The sequence below is a fragment of the Capra hircus genome, chromosome 18 (assembly GCF_001704415.2).
Source record: "Capra hircus breed San Clemente chromosome 18, ASM170441v1, whole genome shotgun sequence".
Taxonomy (NCBI): Eukaryota; Metazoa; Chordata; class Mammalia; order Artiodactyla; family Bovidae; genus Capra; species Capra hircus.
In genome coordinates, this window is record NC_030825.1 from 60,226,819 (window position 1) to 60,244,360 (window position 17,542).

Consider the following 17,542-nt stretch of genomic DNA (forward strand, 5'->3'; position numbering starts at 1 on the left):
TCTGCTCTCCAGTATGAACTGTCTGATGACTTAAAAGGTTTGACTTTAGACGACAGGCTTTGCCACACTCATCACATATGTAAGGTTCTCTCCTGTATGATCCGTCTGATGACTTAAACGGGTTGAATTTTGGCCAAAGACTTTGTCACATATACCACATTTAAATAATTTATTTCCTGAATGAATTTTCTTGTCTCTTGAGGTGTGAGCTCTGAGTAAAGGCCTTGCCAGATTATCCACATTTGTAAGGTTTCTCTCCAGTATGAATTGTCTGATGACTTAAAAGGCTTGACTTAGACGAAAGGCCTTGCCACACTCATCACATTTGTAAGGTTTCTCTCCAGTATGAATTGTCTGATGCCTTAAAAGGGTTCCCTTTAGACGAAAGGCCTTGCCACACTCATCACATTTGTAAGGTTTCTCTCCAGTATGAACTGTCTGATGACTTAAAAGGCTTGACTTTAGACGAAAGGCCAGGCCACACTCATCACATTTGTAAGGTTTCTCTCCAGTATGAACTGTCTGATGCCTTAAAAGGGTTGACTTTACACAAAAGGCCTTGCCACACTCATCACATTTGTAAGGTTTCTCTCCAGTATGAACTGTCTGATGACTTAAAAGGCTTGACTTTAGACGAAAGGCCATGCCACACTCATCACATTTGTAACGTTTCTCTCCAGTATGAACTGTCTGATGAGTTAAACGGGTTGACTTTAGTCGAAAGGCCTTGCCACACTCATCACATTTGTAACGTTTCTCACCAGTATGAACTGTCTGATGACTTAAAAGGGTTGACTTTACACGAAAGGCCTTGCCACACTCATCACATTTGTAAGGTTTCTCACCAGTATGAACTGTCTGATGACTTGAAAGGGTTGACTTTACACGAAAGGTCGTGCCACACTCATCACATTTGTAAGGTTTCTCTCCAGTATGAACTGTCTGATGACTTAAAAGAGTTGACTTTAGACGAAAGGCCCTGCCACACTCATCACATTTGTAAGGTTTCTCTCCAGTATGAACTGTCTGATGGCTTAAAAGGCTTGACTTTACACGAAAGGCCTTGCCACACTCATCACATTTGTAACGTTTATCTCCAGTATGAACCCTCTGATGACGAACAAGATTTGAATTTTGGCTGAAGACTTTGTCACATATATCACATTTAAATAATTTCTTTCCTGTATGAATTTTCTTATGTCTCCTGAGGTCTGAGCTGTGAGTAAAGGCCTTGCCACACTCATCACATTTGTAAGGTTTTTCCCTGTGTGCTTTGAGTTCTTGTGTTATTCCTGAAGGATTCATAAACTTATTCCCATATATATTAGAAACACTGGTTTGGACAGAAGGAGGAATTCTTAGAACTGGTGAAAATGAGAAACTGTTGTTGACAGAACTCTTAACTTCATTATATTCAGAAATTATTCCGCCAGTTTGAAATATCTGCAGTTTATACTGAAAGTTAAATCCAAACCTCTTTCCAAAGGGCTTGATGCCTGCATCCTTTCTATCATGCGAATCTCGTCCATCAGGCACATTTCCATTAAGGCTTACAGGTGTGCCTTTATAATTTCTTTTGTCATCTCTCCCCTGACACTCAAAGTCACACATATTTTCCTGACTATCCCAAAGATGAACATGTTTGATTTCACAGCTTTCAGGTCTTCCCAGCATCAATGTTTGGAATGTTTCTCGTTTATCACTGTTCGCTTTGGGTTGTAAAAGCTTGATCACATGTGTAGGAGAGATATCTACAAGATAAAAAGAATCATAGGTATCCTGCTCTCAATAATTCAAAAATAAATGTTTCATGTTGAATATATATTACACCAAAAGTAATACTTACATCAAGTTATGAAACACCACAATGATGACTGTAAGTGTTTAGAAACACTAAAGGAATAGAATTCTTAACTTAAGAAAGCATCAACATAAATTCACCGTTAGGGTAGCCTAGTTTTAAAAACCATATGACAAACACTCATATTGGACAATCTTATGCCAACTCTCAAAAACAGAGTCTTTTCTACCAGGACCCTTAGGAATGTATCAATCAACAGTTGTCTCAAATTGAAAAGAAAAATATTACACTATCATTGTATTCTGCAAACTTACTGTACATAACTAAATTCTAAAGAATAAATTATATATTGTAACAGTAAATAATCCATAACCAAGCTTACCCAATTAATAATTAAATATTCATAATTGGTTGTTTACAATTGAAAACAAATGAGAAAATGAAGAATGTGACTAAAACAATTTTTTGAAACAACATACTTTTCTAAATCTGCTATAGAACTACGTACCCCCTAAGAAAAGGCATTTTACAATGTTAACAAGTAGTATGTGCCAGTTGTATTGCTGAATACACGCTAAAAGACCATCATCTGTAAATGACACATAAATTAAGATGTAAAATATTCACCGGTTTTCTAACAGCCAATAAAAAATGCAATCCCCACCTATGCTGTTGTTCAGTCACTCAGTCGTGTTTGCCTCTTTGCGACAGTGTGGACTGTAGTGCACCGGACTCCTCTGTCCATGGGATTTCCCAGCCAAGAACAGTGGAGTGGGTTGCCACTTCCTTCTCTATGGGATCTTTCTGACTCAGGGATCAAACCTGCATCTTCTGCATTAGCAGGTGAATTCTTTACCACTGAGCCACCAAGGAAGGTCTCTGCTGCTGCTGCTAAGTTGCTTCAGTCGTATCCGACTCTGTGTGACCTCATAGACAGCAGCCCACTAGGCTCCTCTGTCCCTGGGATTCTCCAGGCAAGAATACTGCAGTGGGTTTGCCATTTCTTTTTCCAGTGCATGAAAGGGAAAAGTAAACGTGAAGTCACTCAGTCTCTTAGTGACCCCATGGACTGTAGCCTACCAGGTTCCTCCCATCCATGGGATTTTCCAGGTGGGATTTCCCAGGCAAAAATAATGGAGTGGGTTGCCATTTCCTTCTCCATGGGATCTTCCTGACTCAGGGATCAAACCTGCATCTTCTGCATTAGCAGGTGAATTCTTTACCACTGAGCCACCAAGGAAGGCTAATCTCTAGCCATGCACTATTCTTAATTACCTAGTTTAATGGCACCAAAATATAATAAGTTAAAAGTGAGTGCTTTGTGTATTTATTGACTAGGGTCAGACACAATATTGCTGAAAAATGTTGCAAGTGAAACGCATACAAGATATAATGTAGTTGAGGTTTGACAGAAAACAAAATTCGGTAAAGCCATTATCCTTCAATTAAAAAATAAATAAAATTTTAAGAAGATATAATGTAGAGCTAGAATAAATAATTTCACAATTTGTATGGAAATACAAAAAATACCTCGAATAGCCAAAGCAATCTTGAGAAAGAAGAATGGAACTGGAGGAATCAACCTGCCTGACTTCAGGCTCTACTACAAAGTCACAGCCATCAAGACAGTATGGTACTGGCACAAAGACAGAAATATAGTCAACGGAACAAAATAGAAAGCCCAGAGAAAAATCCACGCACCTATGGACACCTTATCTTTGACAAAGGAGGCAAGAATATACACTGGATTAAACACAATGTCTTTAACAAGTGGTGTTGGGAAAACTGGTCACCACTTGTAAAAGAAAGAAACTAGATCACTTTCTAACACCATACACAAAAATAAACTCACAGTGGATTAAAGATCTAAACAGATGACCAGAAACTATAAAACTCCTAGAGGAGAACATAGGCAAAACACTCTCCGACATACATCACAGTAGGATCTTCTATGACCACCTCCCAGAATACTGGAAATGAAAGCAAAAATAAACAAATAGGACCTAATTAAACTTAAAAGCTTCTGCACAACAAAGGAAACTATAAGCAAGGTGAAAAGACAGCCTTCAGAATGGGAGAAAATAATGGCAAATGAAGCAACTGACAAACAACCAATCTCAAAAATATACAAGCAACTCCTGCAGCTTAATTGCAGAAAACTAAACGACCCAATCAAAAAATGGGCCAAAGAATTAAATAGACATTTCTCCAAAGAAGACATACAGATGGCTAACAAACACATGAAAAGATGCTCAACATCACTCATTATCAGAGAAATGCAAATCAAAACCACAATGAGGTACCATTTCACACCAGTCAGAATGGCTGTGATCCGAAAGTCTACAAGCAATAAATGCTGGAGAGGGTGTGAAGAAAAGGGAACCCTCTTACACTGTTGGTGGGAATGCAAACTTGTACAGCCACTATGGAGAACTGTGGAGATTCCTTAAAAAACTGGAAATAGAACTGCCTTATGACCCAGCAATCCCACTGCTGGGCATACACACCGAGGAAACCAGAATTGAAAGAGACACGTGTACCTCAATGTTCATCGCAGCACTGTTTATAATAGCCAGGACATAGAAGCAACCTAGATGTCTGCTAGCAGATGAACAGATAAGAAGGCTGTGGTACATATACACAATGGAGTATTACTCAGCCATTAAGAAGAATTCATTTGAATCAGTTCTAATGAGGTGGATGAAACTGAAGCCTATTATACAGAGTGAAGTAAGCCGGAAAGAAAAACACCAATACAATATATTAACACATATATATGTAATTTAGAATGATGGTAACGATAACCCTGTATGCGAGACAGCAAAAGAGACACAGATGTATAGAACAGGCTTTTGGACTCTGCGGGAGAGGGAGAGGGTAGGATGATTTGGGAGAATGGCATTGAAACATGTATAATATCATATATGAAACGAATTGCCAGTCCAGGTTCAATGCATGACAGTGGATACTTGGGGCTGGTGCACTGGGATGACCCAGAGGTATGGTACGGGGAGGGAGGAGGGAGCGGGGTTCATGATGGGGAACACGTGTATACCTGTGGTGGACTCATGTTGATGTATGGCAAAACCAATACAATATTGTAAAGTAATTAACCTCCAATGAAAACAAATAAATTTATATTTTAAAAAAGATATAATGTAGATAAAGAACATGACAGAATATAGATATTACCTTTTTAAAACAAATAAATTTTGAGTATTTACTATAAAACATGTACTACTGACAGCAGTAATTTGCTTTAAAAGGCTTGAGGTAAATTAACATGTTTTTCTCTAATCAGAGCAGGAGACACACCCAACTGGCCCACAAAGTGGTAAGAGAACCAGGATATGAATCTGAACCTACTGGGACAACTGAGAAAACCTATTTGTAAACATGACCAGCAACTGAATGAATAGACTAGAAAATATTAAAAAATAAACACAAGGAACTTAGAAAGAAAATATCAAGGAAGATACAAGACAGAAGTAGTCTGTTTAACTATTATTCAACCATCCCATCTCGCACAGAGTGATTTAGGTCATGTCCTGAGATATGTGTTCAATAAATGATCAGAGATTATCTTTACAGTGAGAGTATGTAGAAGGTGGAGGGATGTGATAGGTAAGAACAATGTTTCCATCCATATCAAGGTACTATGTGAGGACTGGTCAGGACTAAGAAAGGGCCTGCGTGGAACATAGGGTACACAGGTTTATGTCAGATATCAGCGTCTGACTGCATGTCTTTGTGGAAATAACTGAGAGCATAAACTAATATACTGACCTTAAGAGAAAAGAACTGGTTCAGCAACTTTATGGGCATTATACTATGGGTATGGGACAGAAACAAGAGAGATTTTAAAAGTGACTGTGATATATGCAGAAAGCAGGATAATACCTATTATACTATTTACAATGTAATGTATCCAACTCTGATTTTGTAACTTACAATGGAACGCTTATATTCAAGAAAAGCATACACAATATTCCAGGATATTGTGTAAGAATCTTATTAGCAGAAATCAGAAGAAAAATCCAGGAAAAGGCTATCTAAACCTGGGTTCCTCTGCCAAGTATGATTAACCACTCTATTGGACATTTACTTCGTTTCTTCTTCCAGACATGGTCATCTCAAGATCGAGGAGTATCAAACGAAAGGAGGGACTGACACTGACTCTGGAAGACCTTCCCAGTTACAAAAGCCTTTCTGAGGCATCCAACTCTTTTTTGTAGAAAAAGGCTTTATCTCCTAGACCTTCCCTGAGTTCAAAAGAGCAGATTCAAACAGTTACTAACACATTAAAGGACATTCAAGGATCATACCATGATCAAGTGGGATTTATTTCAGGGATGCAAGATTTCTCAATATCTACAAGTTAATCACTATGATACACCACAGTAACAGTTGAAGACTAAAAGCCGTATGATCATCAATAGATGTAGAAAAAGTTCTGACAAAATTCAAGTGCCATTTATGATAAAAACCCTTCAGAAAGTCAGCACAGATGGTCCCTACCTCAACATAGTTAAGACTGTATATGTCAAACACACAGCTAACATCATACTCAACAGGGAAAAACTGAAAGCACTCCCCTTAACAACATGAATAAGACAAGAATGTTCACTACTGCCACTTTTATTGAACATATTTTTGGAAGTCCTAGCCACAACTATCAGAAAAGAAAAAGAAATAGAAGGTATTCAAAGTAAAAAAATAAAGAAGAAGTAAAACTGTCACTATGATGCTACACACAGAAAATTCCGAAGATGCCACCAGATGACTACTAGACCTCATCAATGAACAGAGTAAACTTGCTGGATACAAAATATATAGAGAACTGCTGCATTTCTATACAATAATAATGATATATCAGAAAGTGAAATTAATGAACAATCCCATTCACCATCTCAGAGAAAACAATACAATTCTAAGGAATAAACCTACCTAAAAAGTCAAAAGAACTGTACTCATGAAACTAGAAGATGCTGATGACTGATACCAAAGATGACACAAACAGATGGCACAAACATATACCATATTCTTGGATTGAAAGAAGTAACACTGTCACAATGACCATACTATCAAAGCAACCTTTATCAAATTAACAATGACATATTTCATAAAACAAAGAAAAACTTTAATTTGTACCGAAATACAAAAGACTCTGATATCTAAAATGATCTTGAGAAAGAAGAACAGAGCTGGAGAAATCATGTTCCCTGAGTTCAGACTATACTACCAACTGACAGTCAACAAAGTGAAAGTGAAGTCGCTCAGTCGTGTCCAACTCTTTGTGACCCCATCGACTGTAGACTACCAGGTTCCTCTGTCCATGGGATTTTCCAGGCAAGAATACTGAAGTGGGTTGCCATTTCCTTCTCCAGCAGATCTTCCTGACTCAGGGACTGAACCTGGGTCTCCTGCATTGTAGGCAGATGGCTTTACCGTCTGAGCCAGCAGGGAAGTTACATGATGATGGCACAAAACAGAAACACAGATCAGTAGAACAGGACAGAAAACCCAGAAATAAACCAATTTACTTAGAGTCAATTATTCTATAACAAAGGAGGAAAGAATATAGAATGAAAAAGTCTCTTTAATAAGTGATGCTGGGATAAATGGATAGTTACATGAAAAAGAATGAAATTCCAACATTCTCTAACACCACATACAAAAATAAACTCAAAATGTGTTAAACATCTAAATGCAAGACCAGATACTATAAAATTCATAGTGGAAAACAAATGCAAAATACTGACATAAATGTCAGCGAAATTTTTTTGAATCTATCTCTTAGAGTCATGGTAATAAAAGCAAAATCAAACAAATGAGACCTAATTAAATTTAAAACCTTTTTGCAAAGCAAAGGAAACCAAAAAAAGAACAAAAATTCAACTTTTGCACTAGGAGACTATATACGCAAATGATGCTACCTATAAGGGATTTATTTTCAAAATATACAAACAGTTCATACGCTTAATATCAAAACAAACAACCCAATCAAAAACTAGGCAGAAGATCAAAACAGATACTTCTCCAAAGCAGACAAACAGATGGCCAACAGTCACCTGAAAAGATGTTTGACATCTCTACTTATGAGAGAAATGCAAATCAAAACCACAAAAATGTATCACCTCACACTGGTCAGAATGACCACCATCAAAAAGTCTACAAACAATAAATGCTTGAGAGGGTGTGGAGAAAAGAGAACCCTCCTACACTGTTGGAAGGAACATAAATGGTACTGCCACTTTGGAGAATAGCATGGAGGTTCCATAAAGAACTAAAAATAGAGCTATCACATGAAGCAGCAATTCCAATCCTGGGCATATATCCAGAAAGGATGAAAACGAATTCAAAATGATACATGGACCTCAAAGTTTTAACAGCACTATTTATACCAGGCAAAACACGGCAGCAACCTAAATGTTCACTGACAGACAAAGGGATAAAGAATATGTGGTACATATATACAGGGGAATATTGTGAAGTGAAAGTAGCTCAGCTGTGTCCAACTCTTTAAGACCCCATTACCTGCAGCCTGCCAGACTCCCCTGTCCATGTAATTCTCCAGGCAAGAACACTGCAGCCTGCCAGACTCCCCTGTCCATGTAATTCTCCAGGCAAGAACACTGGAGTGGGCTGCCACCTCCACAGCATAAAACACAATGAAGTAATGCCTTTTGCAGCAATATAGACAGACTTAGGGAGTATTCTAAGTGAAATCAGACAGAGAAAGACAAATATCATAGGATATTATATGTTGAACTGAAATAAATGATACAAATGAACTTATTCACAAAATAAACTCACCAGAATAAAAAACAAACTTATGGTTACCAAAGGGGATAGTACAGGATGGTGATGGGGGCAGGAAAGGGAGAGATAAACTAGGAGTCTGAATATTTACAAACTAATGTATATACAAAATAGATAAACAATAAGTACCTATGATACAGCTCAGGGAACTATATTTGGTATCTTGCAAACTGCTGTATACTTGAAACACAAAATTGTAAATTAACTATGCTTAAAAAGTGGAGAAGGAAATGGCAACCCACTCCAGCATTCTTGCCTGGAGGATCCCACGGACAGAGGAGCCTGGTCGGCTGCCATCTACGTGGTCACACAAAGTGAGACACAGCTGAAGCGACTTGGCATGCATGCACTGGAGAAGGAAATGGCAACCCATGCCAGTGTTTTTGCCTGGAGAATCCCAGGGACAGAAGAGCCTGGTGGGCTGCCATCTGTGGGGTCGCACAGAGTCAGACACGACTGACAGGACTTAGCAGCAGCAGCAGCCGCATACCTAAAAAGAATGGTTAAAACAAAAACACCTCTTGTAGAGATGTTCCAAAGATGTTTCACAAGGGTGTAAAAACTACTAAATGGGGGAAGCAGTCTATGAAACAAGACATGTTGACAAAACTGAATACCCACCAGCAAAAGAATTTACTTGGGACATTATCTTACACTACAGACAAAAACGAACTCAAAATGATTCAAAGACCTAAATCGAAGTCCCAAGTGTATAAAACTCCTAGAAGCAAACGTGCAGGAAATGTTTCTGGAAATTGGACCCATAATATATACAACACCAAAAGATATAACACCAAAAGCACAGGCCACAAAATAAAACCAGATATTAATAAATTGAACTATATCAAAATTATAAACCACTCTGCATTAAAGTACAGAGAGTTTGAAAAGACAATCAACAGTAAAAGAGAAAATATGTGGAAATCATACATCTGATAGTAAATGAGTACAAAGAATATACAAAGAATTTTAAGACGGACTGATCACCAGTTCCACCATAGGAACCATTCCCCAATCAACCATCCAACGTGTTGCAAATACAAAACAGAAATACAGAGAGTAACACAGAAATTTGAACTCAATGATAAAATTTAAAAATATTTACAATGCACAGAACAACAGTGCAGCCAATAGCCTCATAGATATGAGAATGTGAACTTGGACAAAGTTGTCCTGGGATAAATTCCCATATCATTTACAGAGGCTAAAATATATGGTCCTTGATACACATGAACAACACTGTCATGGTGCCCTTGACAGAGTCTCCAAAGCCAGAAAATAACCTGGAAAGATATATCAGGCTCTCGTGATACTTTCTCTCCCATAATCCTAGAACATACTGACCACTCTACTGGATAGCTTCAAGTGGTGACTTTGTACAGAGCAAGAAAATAACATTAGAAATAGTGTCTCCATCACAGTTTTCTGTTACCTACTAAATCCACTCCACAGAGACTCACCAGAGGCTGCCAATTAAACATAGGTGGATTATCACAGCAAGGAAACCAGATAAAATTTCAGACCCTCAGAAATATATTTCAAAGAAATTGAAGAGGTAAAATGATACAAAGTAAGGAGAAAGGAACATCAGGAACAGCTGACATTCCCAGACGGGGCAGAGCAGCACAAGAGTAAAACTAACACAACATGAAGGTCAGACATTACAGCATCTTGAGATGGGACCATGCGCTCAGCCTACAGATGGCAAGCTAAGAGGCTGCGAGAGTCACATATGCTCCCCTCGTAGGATCTAGGATCAAAACGACGATCTCTCTACACACTCTTACATCTTCCTAAGTAACAACCACAGAGGATCCAATCCACCAACTTGTCCCACTCCTAAACAGAAAAAAAACAGCCCTTTTGAGATACTCGTTTTTCTTTATATGTTGTATTTTTGGCTACTTTTACATCACTCCCCACTGTCCAGAGCTTTTTCTCATGCTCCAATGTGGAGATAATATTCAGATCAGAAACAGAAATTCTGGGACTCCCCTGGTGATCCAGTGGTTAAGACTCTGCATTTCCAATGCAGGGGGTGCAGGTTTGATTCCTTAGTCAGGGAACTAAGATCCCACAAGCAGAATGGTGCAGCCAAAAAAAAGTAAACAAGCAAGCAAAAACAGACAGATATTCAGTGTTATCAGAAGAAAGAAATCTAAAGTGCTGTGGATTTTTTTAAACCCTGAGCCAAAAGTCAAAAGGTAGAAAATAGGAAATCGGGTTTTTTGGTATTGTTTTGTTAACATTTGCCAGTGAGCTTTGTAGATAATTAAGCTCTGGGACAACCTCAGATATTACATGAAACAGACGCAGCATCTGAAGACGGTCAGTTTAACCTTGTGAAGTTGTGTCATGCCCCAGTTACCAGAACTCTCAGATGGAAGACATCAGGGCCTCCCAAGGGGCACACAGGGAAAATGCAGATACCCAAGGGCAGCTCTGGAAGGAAGTCATCCTCACCCACAGACAGCAGGTTCCTGTAGGTCTCCAGCATCACGTCCCTGTACAAGGCCCTCTGAGCAGGGGCCAGGAATTCCCACTCCTCCTGAGTGAAGTTGATGGCCACATCCGCAGAGGTCAGTCGTTCCTGAAATGAAACCACATGTCACCAAAACGGCCATGAAAAGTTCTCATTTTCATGCAAAAGAGAAAAGGTAGTAAGGGGTACGGATTGACTTGGTTGAACTAACAGATCCATGCAGGGGTATCTGGAGAAATTATGCATCTCTAATTTTAATTTCTTATGCTTTTTGCTAAGACCTTATGAGATCCTCCAATTAATACGGATTTTTCATCACTGTTCAAAATCCATGAAATATATAAAAATAAAGCTCAACACTGTTGAGCTTTATAAAATATATAAAAATAAAGCTCTACCCAGTGAGTGCAACTGATTATCCAGATGAGGTACAGCACGAGTGGTGTCTTCAGAGATGACAAAGTCCACGGCACTTTTAATGGAAAGGTCAAAATTTTCAAGTATGATGTAGATAACAGCAGCAAGGACCAAAAGTGTCTGAAGGCTTCCTATTGCTCTAAATTACTGTAGTATTACTCTAAACATTAAATAAGTACTTTACAGGCAAGAACCTGTCATCAATATAATAGCTCATTAAAGAACCATCTGTTCCCACCTTAGAGAAGAAAACCTGTGTCACAGACACTCTGAGAAACTTGACTCAGATCAAGAAGGTAAGAAATGTTACATGAAGCACCCGAACTCAGAAGCTTGGGCTCAGCAACTGAAGCTTAAGTATCTAACAGCGAAGTAATACAGAGAACATTACAAGTCCTTTGACAGAGGGTTCCTAAAGAAAACTTGAAAGAAGTCGAAGGTGAGCCTCTTCCCTGCCCCTCTGTCTTCTCTGCAGGGGGAGCAGCTCTCGGGCCTCAGGCCTTCATCCCTTGAAAATGGACACCTGTGCCAAATTAGTCTCTACCCCCTCCCTGATTGGGAGAACCTCCCCCCTGTTGAGTGATCACTGTCTGCAGTGGTGGTGAAGGACTGGAGACACTGACCAATGAGAGCCACAGCAGCTTGGCAGCCCCAGGTCCCTGGACCATCTCACTTATTCTTAGCCACAGCTTCCAAACCAGTGCCATTTCAAAGGACTTTGACACAGCAGCCAAGTTCCCTGGAGCTGGAGCTGCCACAGCAGGGGTGGCTGGCTCCGGGCCTGGAATTGGGACTGTGTTTGGGAGCTTCATCACTGTTATGCCAGGAACCCTTCTCTGAAACAGTAGCTTTTCTACGCCATGGGCTTGGCCCTCTCAAAGGCCATGGGGCTCTTTTGCCTGTTGGTGGTCTAGCTCATCTTCTTCACGATGTGAAGCAGCTGTTTCCACCTCCCATAGTTCTTTCTCCTGTGTCTGCCCTGTATGTTCCCTTTCCTGTAAATCCCCAGGCACTCTGGGGAAAGTGCTGAGCTCAGGGTTTGACAGAAGGAAAACAAATAAATATTGTATAAATATGAAAAAAAAAAGTCCAAGGTGAACAATGTGGAATGGCATGAAAGGTCTTATAGACGTGAATACAGAAACACAACTGTTAGTAATTTACTACTTAAAACACTAACAGGATTTTTAGAAAATTTCAACGCTGCAGATTATACTGATAACATAATTTCAACTGAAAAAAAAAGGTGATATGTAGTTTTTAAATCATGACGTCTTCTACCTAAACCACAGACTTGCACATACATGCATGCTTATCTATAAAAACTAATTGACCTGAGAGGATTCATCTTTTGACAGATTTTTTGGACAATTTTATATCATCCTTTTATTCACATGTGTTTCAGCATCTTTCAGACAATAAAAATGTATCCTTTGCACTCAGCTGAGTTTGTCAACAGGATTCTACACTAGGTTACCAAAAGAAAACTGGTAAAAACATTAAAAAAAAAAAAAAGAATACTTGAACTTAATTCATAATAAAATTACCATATACAAAGATATAAATTTTTATCCATTTAGATTTACATAGCAAGGCATTAACAGAAGCCAAAGACTTTCTTTGCTTTTTTTTTCCATTAATAAAACAGTGATTTGAAATTAGAAGAGTCATTAGATTATGACAAAAAAAACTTATCAGAATAGCAAAGTAAAAAAACTTCTTGGAGAATTAAAAATCATGGCAAAAATAATATGGAAAAAATATAGTTATTAAGCAAGACTATCTGAAGAAACATCATGATAGGAAGGAAATATTCAATACATTCCTTCTGAAATTATAGTGGCATGAAAGGAGCTGTCCAGGGTGCCTGTCTTTCAGGGGCCACTAGAAGAACTAACAGGAGGAAAAAACCAGGGCAAGAGACACAGAGTTTGTCAGAGACTTGAAACAGGTAGTACTCACAAACCTAAAGACATGGAAAGGTGAAAAGTGAAAGGATGGAAAAAGACAGCCCATCCTAAAGAGAGCAGGGGAGACTGCTATATCAGACAAAACAAACTGAAGAAAAACGAAAGTGCAATGAGATAAATATTGTATAACGATAAAATGGTCAATTTACCAAAACGCTGTAACAAGTGAAAATATATATACATCTAACATAAGATATCTCAGAAAAATGAAGCAAACATTGAACAGGCATGTACAGATCACACGGCCCAAGAAAAGCAGAAAACACATGTATCTCAAGGACACAGAAAACATTCTCTATGAGACACCACATGTTAGGCCAAAATTAACCATTTTAAGAGATTGATACCATAAAAGTATCTTCCCTAACAACAACAAAATAAACAAGAAAAAAAAGAAAATTCCTCAAATGTGAACATTAAACAACTCACTCTTACAACACAAATGGGTCCAGGAAAAAAATCACAAGGAAATTTTTAAATACATGGATAAAAACGAAAAGACAACATTACAAAATTTATAACACAGAGAGAACACTGTACTAGAAGGAAAGTCTGAACTGTTAAATGCTTACAGTAAAAAAAAGAAAAGATCTTAAATCTGAAATCTATTTTTAGACCTCTAGGAAGCAGAAAACAGAAAACAAACTAAACTCAAGTTTAGCAGAAGGAAACATGTAAATAAGAAAGATTAAACCAGAGATACAATAGAAAGTAGAAAAATATAAAAATCAACAAACCAAAAGTTGATGTTTTGAAAAAACTGTATAGGAAAACCCCCACCTTGACTAAGGACAAGAAAAAAAAAGATTCAAATAACTAAAAACAGATATGAAACAGGAGTGATTACAACTGAGGTCAAAAAGACAAGGAAGTAGTATGACGGATAATGCCTATAAATGACAGAATACAGGAGATACTGGCAAATTCTCAGAAACATACAAACTATTTTACTTATTAAGAAATTAAAAAAATTGGTAAGTGTTGAAAGTGAAAGTGTTAGCCACTCAGTCGTGTCTGATTCTTTGTCACCTCATGGACTGTAGCCCACAAGGCTCCTCTGTCCGTGGAATTTCTCCAGATAAGAATACTGGACTAGAGAGCCATTCCTTTCTCCAGGGAATCTTCCGACCCAGGGATAGAACCTGGGTCTCCTGCACTGTAGGCAGATTCTTTATGATTTGAGTCACCAGGGAAGCCCATTATAACTAGAGAGATTTAAAAAGTAGTTAGAAACCTCTAAGAAAAATACAGGACCAAATACTACCAAACATTTACAGAAGAATTACCACTAATCGTGCTAATTCTGTGGAGCAAGCATGGTTCTAATAGTTTGCTGATTTCCCAAAGACACAAGAAAGGAAAACTAGAAAAACTAGAAACCCTGATGAATACTGATGCAAAATTAAAATACTTGCAAACCAACTTCAACACACATTTAAAAGAACTGGAGAAACAGACGCAGAGAACAGATGGAGGTGGGAGGGGAGGAAGGAGAGGGTAAGATGTATGGAGAGAGTAACATGGAAACTTACATTACCATATATAAAGTAGAGAGCCAGTGCGAATTTGCTGACTGACTCAGGGACTCAAACAGGGGCTCTCTAACAACGTACAGGGGTGGGATAGGGAGGAAGATGGGAGGGAGGGGCCATATGTAAACCTATGGCTGATTCATGCTGGTGTATGGCAGAAAATAACAACTTCTGTAAAGCAATTATCCCTCAATTAAAATAATTTAAATAAATAAATAAAAAGAACTGACACCATGACCAAATGGATTTTATTCATATAAGGCAAGGAGAAGTCAACATACAAAAATGAACTAACATAACACACCACATTAACAGATTAAAGGGGGGAAAAAAAACAGGATCAACTCGATGCAGAAAAAAAACCATTCAACAACAATTTGACAATCTTTCAAGATGGAACACTCAACAAACTACAAACAATAAATTATACCATTATCAACATAATAAATGCCATTATGAAAAGAGCACAGCAATTGGGAAAGAATGAAAGAAAGCTTTTCCTCTGAGGTCAAGAAGAAGGCAAGGATGCACACTCTGCACTGCAGTTCAACAAAGCACTGAAACCCTTAGAGCAAGTAGATGAGAAAAAGAAATCAAAGTCCAAAATTAAAAAGAAGTAACGTATCTTCTTTCCACATGACGAAGTTTCATCAGTAAAAATCATAAGATTACAAAAGAAACATGCTATATCAAAACAGATTCTTTAATAACTACACAAAGGGTCAATCAACCAATTAACTCATTATCAAAATTACCATGACAATCTTTGTAGAAGCAGAAAAAAACATCGGTGAAAGTCATAGAACTTATTCAAAGAGCAAACAGCAAAACTCTTGAAGAAGGAAGATGGAGGTCTTTCTATTTCAACACTTATTACAAGGTAATCAAGGTGATGTGGTACTGGTATAAAAACAGACAATAACCAACTGAACAGACACAGGACTCAGAAATAATTCTTTGTGTATATGTAAGGTATATTCACAAGGATGTCAAGATACACAAAAGGCAAAGGACAGGCTCCAATTGATCTGATTCCCAGATTTAACCAGCTATTGTGCATACAAACACTTGACTTTCACGTGCAGTTTCCTTACCCTGGTTGAGAGAGCAGACAGTGCATCCAGATAGGCCCTAAGCAATCCCTGCTGCCCAACAGCACTGAGACCCCATTCTCTAACCCGTGGGTGAGAAGCCCTGCCCAGGACGGTGCCCAGGGGAGCCTCCTCACAAGGGCCAGGTCACCGAGTCATGGGGAGACCGGGATCTAAGTGGAGACGACAGGGCCTGAGGGAAGGCCCGGATGACTGTGCATGTACAGGAGTCACACAGGACACTCCGGAGTCAGACATGATTAGTGAGTCTAGAGAAGGGCATTTCAGGAAGGACAGATGAAATATGACCTTACCTGAGTAAGAGCCATGCCTCACTCCATTTTCTTTCCTCTTCTTTAACTTCAGGGCTTCCCTCAGGCAACACGAGTCTTCAGAGGTCTATCATGAAAATTGAAAACATGCTGTTTAATGCTTAGAGTCAACACATCCCCTTCCTGAGCCCCAACCACACACACACAGGGAAGCCCTCACCATGAGGAACAGATAGGCCCCTGTGGCCAATGTCTCAGGAGGCGGACAGTTAACTTCTGCAGAGAGACCAACATGGGACTTTCCCACACTTTCCCTTGGATCACACTCCCCTCCTGCTGAGGCCTCATGTACACAGCAGCAGGAGGCACCTCCACTGACCAAGGCAATCTCCTTCAGGTCACACAGCAAGCCCTAATCCATCCCCACTCAGAACGGAGCATCCCCTTCTCAGGCCCAGATCTCAGCCCTCAGGACTGGGAGGACTCAAGAGTCCTGATGCTCAGTGAGGGATCCAGACTGGAATCAACTGGGGCATCTTAAACAGTCTCGAGCTGTGGATCAACACAAACTACCTGAAGGGGAATCTCTGGTCAGAGGGTACAAAAACATGTGTGTTGGGAGCTCCATTAGACATTACTGACAAAATGGAGGCACGGCCCTAACTCCCTCTTCTTCTCCCGCAGGCATGGACCTGGGATGAAGGAGTTAGGTCTTGTGATTCTAATTGTTTTTCCCTTTCCTCGGTTGCGTTACTGAAAAGAAGGTTAAGGTGCTTATTGTCCTTGAGAGGAGCATGAGAAGGCACAAAGCCTTCTGTAGTTGTGCCCAGAGAATAAGCCATAAAGTTAACCACTGACCTTTGTTCAAGGATCTTTATAAAGAGTATTCCAGGATGAGCAAGTAGGCCACAGCTTGAGGCCATGGGTAGGATTGTCATCTGAGACCTATTTGTGAGGGAAATGTTTATGGCAAAGGAAAGTTTGCTGAATGTAGGGTTTTGGAATAATTAAGAATAGTTAGAAGCTAAAAATTTAAGCAATGTGGTAGTGCTAGCATGTTTTACAATAGCTTACACAGATTAGAGAATTTCAGAGATATTAATAGCTAAAGCCTTCTTAGGAGATAGTGAACTTAAGATGCTAGGGGCAAACAGG

At 39.0% G+C, this 17,542-nt stretch overlaps 1 protein-coding gene, 1 long non-coding RNA gene and 1 pseudogene across 3 annotated transcripts in view; 1 reads left to right on the forward strand and 2 right to left on the reverse strand.

The window, feature by feature from the left end:
• LOC108638022 (zinc finger protein 160-like) lies at window positions 1-16,486 on the reverse strand. The gene is made up of 3 exons (XM_018062973.1): window positions 16,430-16,486; window positions 11,087-11,213; window positions 1-1,751 (listed from the first exon to the last, which is right to left on the reverse strand). Exons 1-3 carry the CDS (start codon window positions 16,442-16,444, stop codon window positions 280-282), a joined length of 1,614 nt encoding a protein of 537 aa, XP_017918462.1. The 5' UTR covers window positions 16,445-16,486; the 3' UTR covers window positions 1-279.
• LOC108638056 lies at window positions 11,890-12,436 on the forward strand (annotated as a pseudogene).
• Window positions 16,486-17,542, reverse strand: part of LOC108638025 — a 15,157-nt gene continuing 14,100 nt past the window's right edge. Inside the window, exon 5 of one of the 2 annotated variants that reach the window (XR_001919556.1) lies at window positions 16,486-16,514. This is a non-coding gene — a long non-coding RNA (uncharacterized LOC108638025). Of the gene's footprint in view, window positions 16,515-17,212; window positions 17,333-17,542 lie in introns of those variants that run through there. The other variant, XR_001919555.1, reaches the window with a different exon arrangement.